Source organism: Ciona robusta, unplaced genomic scaffold (assembly GCF_009617815.1).
Source record: "Ciona robusta unplaced genomic scaffold, ASM961781v2 AP042741.1".
NCBI classification, from domain to species: domain Eukaryota; kingdom Metazoa; phylum Chordata; class Ascidiacea; order Phlebobranchia; family Cionidae; genus Ciona; species Ciona robusta.
The window spans coordinates 394,155-408,247 of record NW_028323120.1 but is presented as its reverse complement, the minus strand read 5'-3'; the positions used below and the strand labels follow the sequence as shown (position 1 = coordinate 408,247).

General features: G+C 49.7%; 9 protein-coding genes and 3 non-coding genes across 12 annotated transcripts; 5 read left to right on the top strand and 7 right to left on the bottom strand.

Moving 5' to 3' along the window:
* Window positions 1-270: 270 nt before the first annotated feature.
* LOC149724161 (histone H2A type 1) lies at window positions 271-4,789 on the top strand. The gene has a single exon (XM_089893372.1). It carries the CDS (start codon window positions 271-273, stop codon window positions 646-648), a length of 378 nt encoding a protein of 125 aa, XP_089749498.1. The 3' UTR covers window positions 649-4,789.
* LOC149724164 (histone H3) lies at window positions 719-1,359 on the bottom strand. The gene has a single exon (XM_089893371.1). The coding sequence runs from the start codon at window positions 1,357-1,359 to the stop codon at window positions 949-951; it is 411 nt and encodes a 136-aa protein (XP_089749497.1). The 3' UTR covers window positions 719-948.
* On the bottom strand, window positions 1,595-1,953 carry LOC149724163 (histone H4). Its single transcript, XM_089893374.1, has one exon. The coding sequence runs from the start codon at window positions 1,951-1,953 to the stop codon at window positions 1,642-1,644; it is 312 nt and encodes a 103-aa protein (XP_089749500.1). The 3' UTR covers window positions 1,595-1,641.
* Window positions 3,362-3,990, bottom strand: LOC149724162 (histone H1.0-like). Its single transcript, XM_089893370.1, has one exon. It carries the CDS (start codon window positions 3,988-3,990, stop codon window positions 3,430-3,432), a length of 561 nt encoding a protein of 186 aa, XP_089749496.1. The 3' UTR covers window positions 3,362-3,429.
* On the top strand, window positions 4,685-4,791 carry LOC149724160 (U6 spliceosomal RNA). Its single transcript, XR_016386843.1, has one exon. It is a non-coding gene; the product is annotated as a U6 spliceosomal RNA (small nuclear RNA).
* A 395-nt stretch (window positions 4,792-5,186) lies between these two features.
* LOC149724159 (U2 spliceosomal RNA) lies at window positions 5,187-5,380 on the top strand. The gene has a single exon (XR_016386863.1). It is a non-coding gene; the product is annotated as a U2 spliceosomal RNA (small nuclear RNA).
* A 3,208-nt stretch (window positions 5,381-8,588) lies between these two features.
* On the bottom strand, window positions 8,589-9,029 carry LOC149724158 (histone H2B.1-like). Its single transcript, XM_089893367.1, has one exon. It carries the CDS (start codon window positions 9,027-9,029, stop codon window positions 8,667-8,669), a length of 363 nt encoding a protein of 120 aa, XP_089749493.1. The 3' UTR covers window positions 8,589-8,666.
* A 421-nt stretch (window positions 9,030-9,450) lies between these two features.
* LOC149724154 (histone H2A type 1) lies at window positions 9,451-13,969 on the top strand. The gene has a single exon (XM_089893366.1). It carries the CDS (start codon window positions 9,451-9,453, stop codon window positions 9,826-9,828), a length of 378 nt encoding a protein of 125 aa, XP_089749492.1. The 3' UTR covers window positions 9,829-13,969.
* LOC149724157 (histone H3) lies at window positions 9,899-10,539 on the bottom strand. Its single transcript, XM_089893365.1, has one exon. The coding sequence runs from the start codon at window positions 10,537-10,539 to the stop codon at window positions 10,129-10,131; it is 411 nt and encodes a 136-aa protein (XP_089749491.1). The 3' UTR covers window positions 9,899-10,128.
* LOC149724156 (histone H4) lies at window positions 10,775-11,133 on the bottom strand. Its single transcript, XM_089893369.1, has one exon. The coding sequence runs from the start codon at window positions 11,131-11,133 to the stop codon at window positions 10,822-10,824; it is 312 nt and encodes a 103-aa protein (XP_089749495.1). The 3' UTR covers window positions 10,775-10,821.
* Window positions 12,542-13,170, bottom strand: LOC149724155 (histone H1.0-like). Its single transcript, XM_089893364.1, has one exon. The coding sequence runs from the start codon at window positions 13,168-13,170 to the stop codon at window positions 12,610-12,612; it is 561 nt and encodes a 186-aa protein (XP_089749490.1). The 3' UTR covers window positions 12,542-12,609.
* LOC149724153 (U6 spliceosomal RNA) lies at window positions 13,865-13,971 on the top strand. The gene has a single exon (XR_016386779.1). It is a non-coding gene; the product is annotated as a U6 spliceosomal RNA (small nuclear RNA).
* Window positions 13,972-14,093: the final 122 nt, after the last annotated feature.

Here is a 14,093-nt window from a genome sequence, read left to right as displayed (position 1 = left end):
TCGAGAGCAGCCTCCGTTATAATTTTCCTCGCATCTCATTGGTCGCTGCGGCTCTCTCGCACGGCTCTGAGGCTGCTGTCGATCTTTTTTGTGACGCACATGCAAATGAGGATCGAGAGAAGCCTTTGTTATATTTTTCTTCGCCTCCCATTGGTCGCCGCGGCGCTCTCGCAAAATCCTAAGGCTGCTGTCGATTTTTTCCCTCGGTATATAAGGTGGGCGACCGCCGATTCGGTATTCATAGACCATTAGACAGATCAAACTAACAGAATGTCAGGACGAGGAAAAGGCGGAGGAAAATCCAAGGCGAAGCCAAAAAGTCGGTCGTCGAGAGCAGGCCTGCAGTTTCCAGTCGGTCGGGTTCACAGACTGCTGCGAAATGGTCACTACTCTGAACGAGTTGGGGCCGGCGCACCGGTTTACTTGGCTGCTGTTCTCGAGTATCTTAGCGCCGAAGTGCTAGAGTTGGCCGGCAATGCTGCCCGTGACAACAAGAAGACCAGAATTATTCCCAGGCACCTTCAGCTTGCTGTGCGAAACGACGAAGAGTTGAACAAGCTATTGGGAAAAGTAACCATCGCGCAGGGCGGAGTGCTACCCAACATTCAAGCTGTGCTCTTGCCTAAAAAGACCCAGAAGAAAGCTTAAATTGCAGTCCTTCGTAACAAAACAAACGGCTCTTTTCAGGGCCACCCATATTTCAATTAAAGAGATGCCGTTTATCGGTTGTAATTTTACTTGCCCGAGTTTTAAACGAACGATACTTTGCAGCAAATGTTTTGCGCAACCGTACAAGTTTTCACCGACACAGTACTTTTACTAAACGTCGGCCCGACGTACATCGGCACTCGACTACATTTTACATTAAAATAAAAACACAGTGATCTCTTTGGCAAGTTTGGGTGGCTCTGAAAAGAGCCGTTTATGAGTGGTAGAACAGATTGGGGTCTAAGCTCGCTCTCCACGGATTCGACGAGCCAGTTGAATGTCTTTCGGCATGATGGTCACACGCTTTGCGTGGATGGCGCAAAGGTTGGTGTCCTCGAAAAGCCCGACCAAATATGCTTCGCTCGCTTCTTGAAGTGCCATGACGGCGCTGCTCTGAAATCGCAGGTCGGTCTTGAAATCCTGCGCGATCTCGCGAACAAGACGCTGGAACGGCAACTTGCGAATGAGCAGCTCTGTCGATTTCTGGTACCGACGGATTTCGCGCAACGCGACTGTACCCGGTCGGTATCGGTGAGGCTTCTTCACACCGCCTGTTGCGGGTGCACTCTTCCTGGCGGCCTTCGTCGCCAGCTGCTTGCGCGGAGCTTTGCCTCCCGTGGATTTTCGTGCTGTCTGCTTGGTTCGTGCCATAACTCCTGCTAAACTTTGAATGTGCTCGTTACCTCGACGGGGGTCGGTTCTTATACACAACGAGCGGCGATCTAATTGGATAAGGCCTGACAACCAATCAGGAGCCTAGGTGCGCGGCGCAGTTCTAGCCTTCGTTGTAATCGGGCGACGGGTAAAATTTTCAGACATCGAACGTCGCAAGTTCCGCGCGTCGCCAACGGCCGAAGCAGCAAGCAGAATTTCTCTTTGTACAAAAATGGGTGGCCCTGAAAAGGGCCGGTCGAAATTGTGGGTGGTTTCAGTCTAGCCGCCGAAACCGTATAGAGTACGTCCTTGCCTCTTGAGAGCATAGACGACGTCGAGGGCGGTGACGGTCTTGCGCTTGGCGTGCTCGGTGTAGGTGACAGCATCACGGATCACGTTCTCCAAGAACACTTTAAGGACGCCCCTTGTCTCTTCGTAGATGAGACCAGAAATTCGCTTGACGCCTCCACGACGAGCCAACCTTCGAATCGCAGGCTTGGTTATGCCTTGGATGTTATCTCGCAGCACTTTGCGATGGCGCTTCGCTCCTCCCTTTCCTAAACCCTTGCCTCCTTTTCCTCGTCCGGACATTATTTCTTTGACAGTACAGCTTTTCTACAGAAATACAGCAACTCAGGACACGTACAGCGTAACTAACAGCAGCGATTGGCTCGCCCAGAGAATATATAGCCCGCTTACGAACCTTATCGAAACAAAAGGTGCAAGGAAATAACAGTGCAGACCGATCGGCCATTGGTTCTTCAATGCATTCTTTCGAACCTCCTCGAAACAAAAAGAAAAAAGCGAACGAGACCTGCAGGTTCGATATTCGAACCTTCTCGAAACACAAAAAGAGAGAGGACGGCTTAAAAGGCAATGCGGCTCCGAACGCCTATTGGTTTTCCCATGCATTATTACGAACCTCGTCGAAACAGCGTAGAAAAAAGCGGCTGAGAGGTTGGATTGCACCATTTCAGCGATCAGTTCGGCTATGTCGCAACGGGCGACGTAGCCCGACACAGCGGCGGGCAGCCGAACGAAGGCAACGGGTGGGTCGCGCAAAGCGACTGCAGCCAGACCGACGCGACAGGTGGGCCGGTCGCGCGACACCGACTGCCGCCAGACCGTCGCTACAGGTGGGCCGGTCGCGCGACACCGACTGCCGCCAGACCGACGCGGCAGGGGGGCCGGTCGCGCGACACCGACTGCCGCCGGACCGACGCGGCAGGGGGGCCGATCGCGCGACAATATACAGTGGTTGACCGTCGCGCGACATGGCTCAGCAGGGGAGCGTCGCAACATGATGCAGCAGGTCGCTGGTCGCACGACACGGCAACAGCAGAGAAACGATGCTCTTCCGAAAGCCAAATCGTTCGCAATACGTTTACGAAAGGTCGCTTCGTCCGTTTTTTTGGCGGCAAGATGTTTCGAACCTTCTCGAAACAGAAGATATGAGCGAAACAGCTTTAAAGAGCGTTGTGGCGCTGCCCGGCTATTGGTTCTCCTATGCATTCTTTCGAACCTCCTCGAAACACAGTTGAAAAAAAGCGAACGAGGGCTGCAAGTACGATTTTCGAACCTTCTCGAAACACAAAAAGAGAGAGTCCGGCCTAAAAGGCAACGCAGCTCTGAACGTCTATTGGTTCTCCCATGCATTTTTTCGAACCTCCTCGAAACTGAGTGGAAAAAAGGCGAACCAGGGCTGCAAGTTCGACTTTCGAACCTTCTCGAAACACGAAAAGGAAACGGACGGCTTAAAAGGCAATGTAGCTCTGAACGCCTATTGGTTTTCCTATGCGTTATTTCGAACCTCGTCGAAACAGCGTAGAAAAAAGTGACGGAGGGGTTGGATTGCACCATATCAGCGATCACTATAGCTATGTCGCAACGGCTGGCGTAGCCCGACACGGCGGGGGTCGTGTAGCCGTCTGAACGCAGCATGGGGTCGGTCGCGCCGAGCTGCGGCGCAGTTTAAAACACTAATACTTCAGTAACGATATAGGTGACACTCCTTTGGTATTGGGGTGGCTCTGAAAAGAGCCGTTTTCTGCTGTAGATTTTGCGCAACTACTTTTTGCCTTTAGTTGCTCTTTTGACCGCTGGTTTCTTTGTAGGCGGCGGCTTTGGTTTACTTGCCGTTTTCGCTGCCGGTTTCTTTGGTTTGGTGGCGGTCTTTTTTGTCGACTTGGCGCTCGCCGTCTTGGGCGCCGGCCGCTTCGCGGTGGTTATTTTCTTTGCACCGCTCGCCAGTTTCTTCCTTCCCGCCGGGATTTTCTTGGCGGGAGTCGCTGTCTTTTTGGAAGTGGCCGCCTTTGTCGATTTGTTTGCTGGTTTCTTGGAGTTAACGACCTTGGCAATTTTGAACGACCCAGAAGCGCCTGTGCCTTTGGTGTGCTGAATTTCGCCCTTTTTCGATAGCCGCTGCAAACATTGACGGATCCGCGCCGCCGCTGCATCTTCTTTAACTTTATAATTGGCAACCACGTACTTGACGACAGCCTGTCGCGACGACGACCCCGACCTCTCTTTGCTGGCTGCGATTGCTGCCTTCACCATAACTTGGTAAGTTGGGTGCAGCGGGGCTGCCGCTTTGCTGCCTGCCTTCGATTTAACTGCTGCTGCTGCCATGACTACAATAGATTGACTAACAACTACAGGCGCGGGTCGAACGCCTTTATACCGATGCGTCCTAGAGCGCGAGCGACGGGAGGTCCCGATTGGCTGCGCTCTAGACCATTCACATACCAGACAGTCAACGACCGTGCCTATGCTTTCTCCTTATGCGAAAAAGTCATAGTTTTGTTCATGCGTATATATAACGTTTGTTCGAACCTACCCGAAACAATTTTTCGAACCTCATCGAAACGTTTGTTTCGAACCTCTGCGAAACAGTGTTTCGAACCTCTGCGAAACAGTTTTTTTGGTCGAAACGAAGTGCTGTGGCCAGCTTGCAGTTTCCCCTATGCTTTGTCCTATACCTTGTTTGTTTATTTTAAACTGCCTTTTTCTCGGGTCTCTCCTTTTGCCGTATCTCCTTTTTCTTTGTTTTTTTTCTCTCGAACCTGCCATTTTTCTTTCGAAACTCTTTTTTGTTCTTTTTTTATCCATATTTTGCCCATTTCTCGCGTCCGTAATATGTCGTTTGTACATTTCCCTCCAGCGCAACTCGACGCGAGACGAATGCGCGGTCTAGCGGTCAAACAGGCACAATCTTTTGTTGTATCCTGTCAAACATTATCGGCTGCGCGTATGCGATTCCCTCGGTCCAAAGTTTTCGGATGAACAAAAATCGACATTTTAGATGTCGTTCTATGGCATAAATGTACTTGCTTCGGCAGTACATATACTAAAATTGGATCGATACAGAGAAGATTAGCATGGCCCCTGCGCAAGGATGACACGCAAAATCGTGAAGCGTTCCATATTTTACCCCTATTTTAGGCCCCACCCAAAATTTGGTTTTGTACTTTTACTAATAAAGCAAGAAAAACAACAATTCCCGAGGGCTGTTTCATTTTTTCCATCAATTGTTGTTGCACCTCTTGCTGTTACAGTTGTTATTTTTCTAGTTATTGTTCGAATTTAAAAAAATATATATAAAATTTTTATTTTTGTGGGGGAGAGGGTGGCAAAAAAAAGAGAAGAGGAGGTAAGATAAGGAGGACCAAGAGCAAAACGCTGTTGGAGAAATCATTTGACTTCGATCAATTCAAATTATCCCGTGTGTCTGGTATAGCCCAGTTCCACCGGGGCGCGGTGCGCCAAAGAGCAAACGCATTTAAACCGCTTATCTCGAATAAGTGATCCGGAGGACCTACAGAGGTATCGCTTCTCGGCTCTTTGAGCTAAGATCAAGTGTAGTATCTGTTCTTCTCAGTTTAATACCTGGGACGGAAACGATTCGTTTCCTCTATGTATTAATCGGATTTTTGAACATAGGGCATGGTGCTGGAGCTTGCTCCACCCTGCTCACGGGTTGTCCTGGTATTGCAGTACCTCCAGGTTCGGCCCACATTCCACTCCGGTGGAATAATAACAAACCAATAAACAAACACATTCTCCGTATATATGCAAGGTCCATCCTGCCTTACACTTTCGAAGAGTAAAATTTGCCAAAGAAAACAGTCCCGAATAAATGTCCAAAAAGTAGTCAAACTTGTGTAACTTTCCAGTAGAAAGAAGCGGTATGTACAGAAAATAGATTTATGGGCAACTGTTAGGAATTTTGTAAGTTGGGGGTTACAGGAATTAGGAGCTAGGGGTAGGTGGTGACGTCGGGGGATCGCGGTTAGTGATAGCGACTGTGCATGGGGTTAGGGTTTGTGACATCAAGGCTAAGGGTTTTTTATTACATTCATTAAAGCTGGAGGGATACAGAAAAGACTGAGAACAGCGATATAAAATATAGTTTGAGCCTCGGCCCATATTCTTACCTTATTCAAATAGAATGCCCGAACATGTCGGACATGTTCACTTGGAGTCGAAAAACAATCTTCGTTTACTGGGGAATTTAAGCGCTATAATCTAGTTCGTTTGTTAAACGAATGAGTGACAATTCCTAATGTTAAAGTGGCCCTTGAGAAGAAAAGTTAACATCCCCGATCGCATGACACGAGACGTGAAGAGTGGGGCTCTAGCTTACCCGTACCAATATTGGAAAACTACAGAGAAGATCGCGCTGGCCTCAAGGAAGTCAAACAGTGCTTAATTCAATTCGTTAAGTATACGTCCGGCCAAACTTTTTGGGACCCTAGGCAACCCATGAAAGGTAATACGTTTAAACAACGAAGGTTGCCCTTAAATGGGAAGTTTAACATTTCCCGTGACAATTCTTAAGCATCCAAGCCACCTACATCACACAATGAATTCCATAATTGGAACTGTACAGAGAAGATTGGCTTGGCTGCCGGACAAGAAAAAAATTGAAACTTTAAAACGTTCGGAGTACGTTTAAAAGCTCATTAACTCTTTCGTATGTATATTGGTGGCCCTGAAAAGGGCCTTACACATCAAGCAGTCCTCTACATTTGCCATGCCGTGCCGTGAACGTGACTTGACTTGACTTGACTTGACTTGACTTGACTTGACTTGACTTGACTTGACTTGACTTGACTTGACTTGACTTGACTTGACTTGACTTGACTTGACTTGACTTGACTTGACTTGACTTGACTTGACTTGACTTGACTTGACTTGACTTGACTTGACTTGACTTGACTTGACTTGACTTGACTTGACTTGACTTGACTTGACTTGACTTGACTTGACTTGACTTGACTTGACTTGACTTGACTTGACTTGACTTGACTTGACTTGACTTGACTTGACTTGACTTGACTTGACTTGACTTGACTTGACTTGACTTGACTTGACTTGACTTGACTTGACTTGACTTGACTTGACTTGACTTGACTTGACTTGACTTGACTTGACTTGACTTGACTTGACTTGACTTGACTTGACTTGACTTGACTTGACTTGACTTGACTTGACTTGACTTGACTTGACTTGACTTGACTTGACTTGACTTGACTTGACTTGACTTGACTTGACTTGACTTGACTTGACTTGACTTGACTTGACTTGACTTGACTTGACTTGACTTGACTTGACTTGACTTGACTTGACTTGACTTGACTTGACTTGACTTGACTTGACTTGACTTGACTTGACTTGACTTGACTTGACTTGACTTGACTTGACTTGACTTGACTTGACTTGACTTGACTTGACTTGTGGCGCTGCGTTTGAACGTTTTGACATGGCCCGTGGTGTGGCGTGTGGCAACGTGGCGCTGGCCCGTGGGTGTTGCGTTTGGCAACGTGGCAGACATGGCCCATGACGCGTGGCGCTGCGTGTGACAATGGCCAGACAGCCAGACATGGCCCCTTGTGAGCGGCGCTGCGTGTGGACATGGCCAGACATTAACCCCTGGTGTGGTATCGCAATACGAGACATGACGCGTGGCGCCGCGTGTAAAGAGGATTAATTAGATATAGCGCCACCACTTTTCTTGGTGGAAATGTGTTAAAAACGAAAAAAGTACGTTTTCGGAACGTCGGGGAATCATGTGCTCGGCGCTCTATTAATTACAAAGAGCGCCACCACTTCCCGTGGTAAAAACGTTTTCAAAACGTAAAGAATACGTTTTCAAAACGTCGAAGCTTCTCCTGCTCGGCGCTCGATTTATTAAAAAAATGCGCCACCTTTTTTGATGGGGAAACTTTTGCAAAACGTAAGCGGTTTTAAACCGTCGAAGATTCTTTTGTCGCCGCCACTTTTCGTTTATAAAACGTTTACCTGACGCTTCGAGAGCAGTTGATGGGTCGGCCCACATGGCGCGGCCGACAGCGCGACGCGGCAGGTGGGACGGTCGCGCGACATGGAAACATCAAAGAAACAAAGCTGTTGCCAATGCGGAAAACGTTTGTAACACGTTTGCGCAGCAAGACTCGAACCTTCCCGAAACACAAGTGCAAGAAATCAGTCCTAACAAACAGTGCGCCTATTGGTTTGGCAATGTATCCTTTCGAACCTTCTCGAAACAACGGAAAAAAACGATCGAGAGCTTGCCTGCAGTCTTGACTTTCGAACCTTCTCGAAACAAGAAAGAGAAAGTGGCCAGCTTGAAAGGCTGTACGGCGCCGACGCCTATTGGTTTTCTGTACATTATGTCGAACCTCCTCGAAACAGAAGGGATGCGCGACGGGTGGACAGCATGTCTGCGGGCGGCGCGACGCAGCAGGTGGTCGCTCGCACGACATTGTACAGCAGGGGGCCGTCGAGCAGCGACGACGAGGCGGCGCGACATTGCACAGCGGGCGGCTGTCGAGCGACGAGGCAGCGCGACATTACACGGCAGGGGGCTGTCGCGCGGCGGCGGGCGGTGCGACTAGACGCAACAATGGCGGCGGGTTGACCTGAGCTGGCTTTCTGACCTGACCTGAGGCTTCTTGAACTGACACTGACAATTTAACATCATTTTCAAGGGCATTTCGTTTTAAATACCCCCGCGGAAACGCTTTATTGGACAATCGCCTAACCAATTGCGGTTAGACTTCAAATACCGCTGACCTAGCGTACCCTTTCCTTGACCTGTCATGACACCACCTACACGCGACCGTTAGGATTTTCCCGCTTTCTTAGTGCGGCGTGATTGGTTCGTTCACATGCCGCGTCAATTGGCGACGCAACAACCTGAAAGCGACATGACAAAATGGCGCCGCTTAAGATTGCATCTCGTTTACTGAATTGGGTGGCTCTGAAAAGAGCCGTTTGCAGAGTGATGGTTCCGTGGGTACTTCTCACTTGGAGCTGGTGTACTTTGTCACGGCTTTGGTTCCTTCGGAGACGGCGTGCTTTGCGAGCTCACCGGGTAGTAGCAGACGCACTGCGGTTTGGATCTCCCGACTGCTGATGGTGGTACGCTTGTTGTAGGTTGATAGTTTTGACGACTCCTGCGATATGCGCTCGAAAATGTCGTTGACGAACGAGTTCATGATGCTCATCGCTTTGCTGGAGATGCCAGTGTCGGGGTGTACTTGCTTCAGCACTTTGTACACATAGATGGAGAAGCTCTCCTTGCGCTTCTGTCTTCGCTTCTTTTTCTGGTCGGCCGGCGCCGCTTTCTTCACAGCTTTCTTCGTTCCTTTGCCTGAGGGTGCCATTTCGAATGATACGTTGCCAACGAATCGCTTGAACTTATAGTAACCGGCATGCAAATGAGGATCGAAAGAAGCCTCTGTTATATTCTTCCTCGCACCTCATTGGTTCTGGGGCTGCTGTCGACTTTTTTCGTGACGTGCATGCAAATGAGGATCGAGAGCAGCCTCCGTTATAATTTTCCTCGCATCTCATTGGTCGCTGCGGCTCTCTCGCACGGCTCTGAGGCTGCTGTCGATCTTTTTTGTGACGCACATGCAAATGAGGATCGAGAGAAGCCTTTGTTATATTTTTCTTCGCCTCCCATTGGTCGCCGCGGCGCTCTCGCAAAATCCTAAGGCTGCTGTCGATTTTTTCCCTCGGTATATAAGGTGGGCGACCGCCGATTCGGTATTCATAGACCATTAGACAGATCAAACTAACAGAATGTCAGGACGAGGAAAAGGCGGAGGAAAATCCAAGGCGAAGCCAAAAAGTCGGTCGTCGAGAGCAGGCCTGCAGTTTCCAGTCGGTCGGGTTCACAGACTGCTGCGAAATGGTCACTACTCTGAACGAGTTGGGGCCGGCGCACCGGTTTACTTGGCTGCTGTTCTCGAGTATCTTAGCGCCGAAGTGCTAGAGTTGGCCGGCAATGCTGCCCGTGACAACAAGAAGACCAGAATTATTCCCAGGCACCTTCAGCTTGCTGTGCGAAACGACGAAGAGTTGAACAAGCTATTGGGAAAAGTAACCATCGCGCAGGGCGGAGTGCTACCCAACATTCAAGCTGTGCTCTTGCCTAAAAAGACCCAGAAGAAAGCTTAAATTGCAGTCCTTCGTAACAAAACAAACGGCTCTTTTCAGGGCCACCCATATTTCAATTAAAGAGATGCCGTTTATCGGTTGTAATTTTACTTGCCCGAGTTTTAAACGAACGATACTTTGCAGCAAATGTTTTGCGCAACCGTACAAGTTTTCACCGACACAGTACTTTTACTAAACGTCGGCCCGACGTACATCGGCACTCGACTACATTTTACATTAAAATAAAAACACAGTGATCTCTTTGGCAAGTTTGGGTGGCTCTGAAAAGAGCCGTTTATGAGTGGTAGAACAGATTGGGGTCTAAGCTCGCTCTCCACGGATTCGACGAGCCAGTTGAATGTCTTTCGGCATGATGGTCACACGCTTTGCGTGGATGGCGCAAAGGTTGGTGTCCTCGAAAAGCCCGACCAAATATGCTTCGCTCGCTTCTTGAAGTGCCATGACGGCGCTGCTCTGAAATCGCAGGTCGGTCTTGAAATCCTGCGCGATCTCGCGAACAAGACGCTGGAACGGCAACTTGCGAATGAGCAGCTCTGTCGATTTCTGGTACCGACGGATTTCGCGCAACGCGACTGTACCCGGTCGGTATCGGTGAGGCTTCTTCACACCGCCTGTTGCGGGTGCACTCTTCCTGGCGGCCTTCGTCGCCAGCTGCTTGCGCGGAGCTTTGCCTCCCGTGGATTTTCGTGCTGTCTGCTTGGTTCGTGCCATAACTCCTGCTAAACTTTGAATGTGCTCGTTACCTCGACGGGGGTCGGTTCTTATACACAACGAGCGGCGATCTAATTGGATAAGGCCTGACAACCAATCAGGAGCCTAGGTGCGCGGCGCAGTTCTAGCCTTCGTTGTAATCGGGCGACGGGTAAAATTTTCAGACATCGAACGTCGCAAGTTCCGCGCGTCGCCAACGGCCGAAGCAGCAAGCAGAATTTCTCTTTGTACAAAAATGGGTGGCCCTGAAAAGGGCCGGTCGAAATTGTGGGTGGTTTCAGTCTAGCCGCCGAAACCGTATAGAGTACGTCCTTGCCTCTTGAGAGCATAGACGACGTCGAGGGCGGTGACGGTCTTGCGCTTGGCGTGCTCGGTGTAGGTGACAGCATCACGGATCACGTTCTCCAAGAACACTTTAAGGACGCCCCTTGTCTCTTCGTAGATGAGACCAGAAATTCGCTTGACGCCTCCACGACGAGCCAACCTTCGAATCGCAGGCTTGGTTATGCCTTGGATGTTATCTCGCAGCACTTTGCGATGGCGCTTCGCTCCTCCCTTTCCTAAACCCTTGCCTCCTTTTCCTCGTCCGGACATTATTTCTTTGACAGTACAGCTTTTCTACAGAAATACAGCAACTCAGGACACGTACAGCGTAACTAACAGCAGCGATTGGCTCGCCCAGAGAATATATAGCCCGCTTACGAACCTTATCGAAACAAAAGGTGCAAGGAAATAACAGTGCAGACCGATCGGCCATTGGTTCTTCAATGCATTCTTTCGAACCTCCTCGAAACAAAAAGAAAAAAGCGAACGAGACCTGCAGGTTCGATATTCGAACCTTCTCGAAACACAAAAAGAGAGAGGACGGCTTAAAAGGCAATGCGGCTCCGAACGCCTATTGGTTTTCCCATGCATTATTACGAACCTCGTCGAAACAGCGTAGAAAAAAGCGGCTGAGAGGTTGGATTGCACCATTTCAGCGATCAGTTCGGCTATGTCGCAACGGGCGACGTAGCCCGACACAGCGGCGGGCAGCCGAACGAAGGCAACGGGTGGGTCGCGCAAAGCGACTGCAGCCAGACCGACGCGACAGGTGGGCCGGTCGCGCGACACCGACTGCCGCCAGACCGTCGCTACAGGTGGGCCGGTCGCGCGACACCGACTGCCGCCAGACCGACGCGGCAGGGGGGCCGGTCGCGCGACACCGACTGCCGCCGGACCGACGCGGCAGGGGGGCCGATCGCGCGACAATATACAGTGGTTGACCGTCGCGCGACATGGCTCAGCAGGGGAGCGTCGCAACATGATGCAGCAGGTCGCTGGTCGCACGACACGGCAACAGCAGAGAAACGATGCTCTTCCGAAAGCCAAATCGTTCGCAATACGTTTACGAAAGGTCGCTTCGTCCGTTTTTTTGGCGGCAAGATGTTTCGAACCTTCTCGAAACAGAAGATATGAGCGAAACAGCTTTAAAGAGCGTTGTGGCGCTGCCCGGCTATTGGTTCTCCTATGCATTCTTTCGAACCTCCTCGAAACACAGTTGAAAAAAAGCGAACGAGGGCTGCAAGTACGATTTTCGAACCTTCTCGAAACACAAAAAGAGAGAGTCCGGCCTAAAAGGCAACGCAGCTCTGAACGTCTATTGGTTCTCCCATGCATTTTTTCGAACCTCCTCGAAACTGAGTGGAAAAAAGGCGAACCAGGGCTGCAAGTTCGACTTTCGAACCTTCTCGAAACACGAAAAGGAAACGGACGGCTTAAAAGGCAATGTAGCTCTGAACGCCTATTGGTTTTCCTATGCGTTATTTCGAACCTCGTCGAAACAGCGTAGAAAAAAGTGACGGAGGGGTTGGATTGCACCATATCAGCGATCACTATAGCTATGTCGCAACGGCTGGCGTAGCCCGACACGGCGGGGGTCGTGTAGCCGTCTGAACGCAGCATGGGGTCGGTCGCGCCGAGCTGCGGCGCAGTTTAAAACACTAATACTTCAGTAACGATATAGGTGACACTCCTTTGGTATTGGGGTGGCTCTGAAAAGAGCCGTTTTCTGCTGTAGATTTTGCGCAACTACTTTTTGCCTTTAGTTGCTCTTTTGACCGCTGGTTTCTTTGTAGGCGGCGGCTTTGGTTTACTTGCCGTTTTCGCTGCCGGTTTCTTTGGTTTGGTGGCGGTCTTTTTTGTCGACTTGGCGCTCGCCGTCTTGGGCGCCGGCCGCTTCGCGGTGGTTATTTTCTTTGCACCGCTCGCCAGTTTCTTCCTTCCCGCCGGGATTTTCTTGGCGGGAGTCGCTGTCTTTTTGGAAGTGGCCGCCTTTGTCGATTTGTTTGCTGGTTTCTTGGAGTTAACGACCTTGGCAATTTTGAACGACCCAGAAGCGCCTGTGCCTTTGGTGTGCTGAATTTCGCCCTTTTTCGATAGCCGCTGCAAACATTGACGGATCCGCGCCGCCGCTGCATCTTCTTTAACTTTATAATTGGCAACCACGTACTTGACGACAGCCTGTCGCGACGACGACCCCGACCTCTCTTTGCTGGCTGCGATTGCTGCCTTCACCATAACTTGGTAAGTTGGGTGCAGCGGGGCTGCCGCTTTGCTGCCTGCCTTCGATTTAACTGCTGCTGCTGCCATGACTACAATAGATTGACTAACAACTACAGGCGCGGGTCGAACGCCTTTATACCGATGCGTCCTAGAGCGCGAGCGACGGGAGGTCCCGATTGGCTGCGCTCTAGACCATTCACATACCAGACAGTCAACGACCGTGCCTATGCTTTCTCCTTATGCGAAAAAGTCATAGTTTTGTTCATGCGTATATATAACGTTTGTTCGAACCTACCCGAAACAATTTTTCGAACCTCATCGAAACGTTTGTTTCGAACCTCTGCGAAACAGTGTTTCGAACCTCTGCGAAACAGTTTTTTTGGTCGAAACGAAGTGCTGTGGCCAGCTTGCAGTTTCCCCTATGCTTTGTCCTATACCTTGTTTGTTTATTTTAAACTGCCTTTTTCTCGGGTCTCTCCTTTTGCCGTATCTCCTTTTTCTTTGTTTTTTTTCTCTCGAACCTGCCATTTTTCTTTCGAAACTCTTTTTTGTTCTTTTTTTATCCATATTTTGCCCATTTCTCGCGTCCGTAATATGTCGTTTGTACATTTCCCTCCAGCGCAACTCGACGCGAGACGAATGCGCGGTCTAGCGGTCAAACAGGCACAATCTTTTGTTGTATCCTGTCAAACATTATCGGCTGCGCGTATGCGATTCCCTCGGTCCAAAGTTTTCGGATGAACAAAAATCGACATTTTAGATGTCGTTCTATGGCATAAATGTACTTGCTTCGGCAGTACATATACTAAAATTGGATCGATACAGAGAAGATTAGCATGGCCCCTGCGCAAGGATGACACGCAAAATCGTGAAGCGTTCCATATTTTACCCCTATTTTAGGCCCCACCCAAAATTTGGTTTTGTACTTTTACTAATAAAGCAAGAAAAACAACAATTCCCGAGGGCTGTTTCATTTTTTCCATCAATTGTTGTTGCACCTCTTGCTGTTA

What these genes read in the sequence shown, in the direction of transcription:
- LOC149724161 (XM_089893372.1), top strand. Translation starts at nt 271, where the DNA reads ATGTCAGGACGAGGAAAAGGCGGAGGAAAATCCAAGGCGAAGCCAAAA.
- LOC149724164 (XM_089893371.1), bottom strand. Translation starts at nt 1,359, where the DNA reads ATGGCACGAACCAAGCAGACAGCACGAAAATCCACGGGAGGCAAAGCT.
- LOC149724163 (XM_089893374.1), bottom strand. Translation starts at nt 1,953, where the DNA reads ATGTCCGGACGAGGAAAAGGAGGCAAGGGTTTAGGAAAGGGAGGAGCG.
- LOC149724162 (XM_089893370.1), bottom strand. Translation starts at nt 3,990, where the DNA reads ATGGCAGCAGCAGCAGTTAAATCGAAGGCAGGCAGCAAAGCGGCAGCC.
- LOC149724158 (XM_089893367.1), bottom strand. Translation starts at nt 9,029, where the DNA reads ATGGCACCCTCAGGCAAAGGAACGAAGAAAGCTGTGAAGAAAGCGGCG.
- LOC149724154 (XM_089893366.1), top strand. Translation starts at nt 9,451, where the DNA reads ATGTCAGGACGAGGAAAAGGCGGAGGAAAATCCAAGGCGAAGCCAAAA.
- LOC149724157 (XM_089893365.1), bottom strand. Translation starts at nt 10,539, where the DNA reads ATGGCACGAACCAAGCAGACAGCACGAAAATCCACGGGAGGCAAAGCT.
- LOC149724156 (XM_089893369.1), bottom strand. Translation starts at nt 11,133, where the DNA reads ATGTCCGGACGAGGAAAAGGAGGCAAGGGTTTAGGAAAGGGAGGAGCG.
- LOC149724155 (XM_089893364.1), bottom strand. Translation starts at nt 13,170, where the DNA reads ATGGCAGCAGCAGCAGTTAAATCGAAGGCAGGCAGCAAAGCGGCAGCC.